This window comes from Primulina tabacum, chromosome 9 (assembly GCF_025594145.1).
Source record: "Primulina tabacum isolate GXHZ01 chromosome 9, ASM2559414v2, whole genome shotgun sequence".
NCBI classification, from domain to species: Eukaryota; Viridiplantae; Streptophyta; class Magnoliopsida; order Lamiales; family Gesneriaceae; genus Primulina; species Primulina tabacum.
Genome location: NC_134558.1, coordinates 23,950,351 through 23,952,670, shown reverse-complemented (window position 1 = coordinate 23,952,670; position 2,320 = coordinate 23,950,351). Strand labels below are relative to the sequence as shown.

Here is a 2,320-nt window from a genome sequence, read left to right as displayed (position 1 = left end):
AACTCTAGTTTCCTTGTTTATAGGTGTGAAGGATCCATGAAGATCTAGGTCAAAGAATGGACTACATATACGATGGTCAATTATCAATAATATAAAGTGTGGCACAATTATACCTTGACGGCGACAGGAGCTTTGTTGGAGCATATTCAGGTCTTGGAGATTTGCATACAAAGCAAGGGTGGTTCGTCTATCGTGTGATCGTGTTGCCAATTGGTGTTGCCAACACTCAAGAACAACACTGACGCAGAATGTTGCTCGAAGAGTGATTTCATTTGATTTTTAAGCAACACGTGTTTGGTTTATGCATCTAGATTTGATTTGAGTTTTTGTATGCATATTTAAATTCCTTGGAGTGTCAAGGAATTTAGCTCTGTTTCTTTCACTAGTATCGTTTGTGGTGTGAACGATTTACATAAGTCTTCTAGTGAAAGTTTTGTCATGAGGCATCGCACAAGTCTTTGCACTTGGGCATGATTTAAATCCAAGTATTTATTTAGTAAAATTATATCCGTGTTAAGTAATAAATTTCCGCTGCTGTGTTGTGTGCCGTGTTGACAACATCGAGCACAACACCCAATTCTAATATACAAATTTTTTAATACGTATTTCCTGTTACTTTATGCGCAATAATTCTTTCAAGTGGTATCAGAACCTTTACTTGATACACTAAGTGATTGATTCTGGTTTATTGCTGTTTATTTAGGAAATACACTGATAGCTTAATGGATCTACTAGCGACTAACACAGCTTTTAGACCTCCTGTCTTAGATGGTTCGAACTATGCTCTCTGGAAAGTCAAGATGAGGATGTACATCAAATCTATCGAAGAAAGGGCATGGCAACGAGTCTTAGATGGTTGGTCACCACCAAGGATAGTTGATGATGATGGAGATAGTCGAAGCAAACCAGAGAGTTCCTGGTCCAATGATGAAGTTCAAACCTCGAACTTCAACTCAAAGGCACTAAATGCTATATTCACCTCTGTTGATGTCAACATGTTCAGTCTCATCACCAACTGCATTTCTGCCAAAGAAGCTTGGGATATTCTTAAAAAACACTGTGAAGGATCTGAAAGTGTTCACAGAACCAAACTCAGGATGTTAACCTCTAAATTTGAAAGATTAAGGATGGAGGAAAATGAGACTATTGTGGAATATGATCGGAGATTGCGTGAGATTGCAAATGAGGCCTTTAGTCTCGGTGATCCTATGTCAAACAAAAGACTGGTTAGCAAGGTCCTGAGATCCCTTCCTGAGCGTTTTAATATCAAAATCTGTGCTATTGACAAATCCAAGGACACCTCTACACTTAATCTGGAAGACCTAATTAGCTCTCTCAGAACATTTGAGATGCATCTAGACCTACAGAAAAAAATACTGGGAAGGCTGTTGCCTTACAAACCACTGATGATTCTGTGAATAGCCTAATTCAAGAGGCAAAGGACTATGATCTTTGTGAGGAATCAATCTCCTTAATCACAAAAAAGTTTGGCGACTACCTAAAAAGAATGAGAGATAAGAAGAAGATTGTATCAACATCAAGACCACAGTTTGTTCCTTTTGAAAGAAATAAAATAACTACATCAACTCAAGGGAATTTCAGATCGAGAAATGATGCATCAGCTCGAACAGAAACAAAGAAACTTGATTCAGTCCAATGTAGAGAATGCTTTGGATTTGGTCATTATGCAAATGAGTGCGCAAATCGGCTTCGCAAAAACAAGAATATGGCAGCTACACTGAGTGATGAGGACCCTGATGATGATTTTGAAACCAAGGAAGGAGATGATTGCACCTCTTTATCTGCCATCCAGGAACAAACATACAAGCTGCTGGTCAATCCCTTTGGTGTTGCCACTGGTGCTGCAACACCTGGGCGCAACACTGTGTCAGAATCACAGTGTCTCAATGCTAACTCTCTGGAAATCTCAGAAGCTAACAAAATTCAGGAATCTGACCAAGAAGAGCTTACTATGGAAATTGTCCAAATGATGTATGAAGAACATTATGATGACAGGATCAAAAGAAATAAGGCAAACTCATTACTATCAAAAGAAAAACTGAGTTGAAGAGCAACTTGTCTCGTCTAGAAGTTTTGCTGAGTAGGAAGGATCTTGAACTATGTAAAGTCAAAGATGATCTTGAGAAAGTATCAAAAACTCTTGCTAAATTCAATTCAAGCTCATCAAAACTTGACACAGTACTTACTGACTATGGGAAAGGACAGCAGATCTGGCCTTGGTTATGTTGCAAGCATGTATGAACATGGTGAGTCGTCTAACTCCAGTTCAAGGACCACAGTATTTGTGAAGGGTGTAGGG

General features: G+C 38.8%; 1 protein-coding gene across 1 annotated transcript; it reads left to right on the top strand.

Annotated features, from left to right (window-relative positions):
- Positions 1–722: 722 nt before the first annotated feature.
- LOC142504312 (uncharacterized) lies at positions 723–1,418 on the top strand. The gene has a single exon (XM_075617194.1). The coding sequence runs from the start codon at positions 723–725 to the stop codon at positions 1,416–1,418; it is 696 nt and encodes a 231-aa protein (XP_075473309.1).
- The last annotated feature ends 902 nt before the right edge of the window (positions 1,419–2,320 follow it).

Bases quoted from the DNA above. Each gene is read 5' to 3' on its own strand.
- LOC142504312 (XM_075617194.1), top strand. From the start codon at position 723: ATGGATCTACTAGCGACTAACACAGCTTTTAGACCTCCTGTCTTAGAT.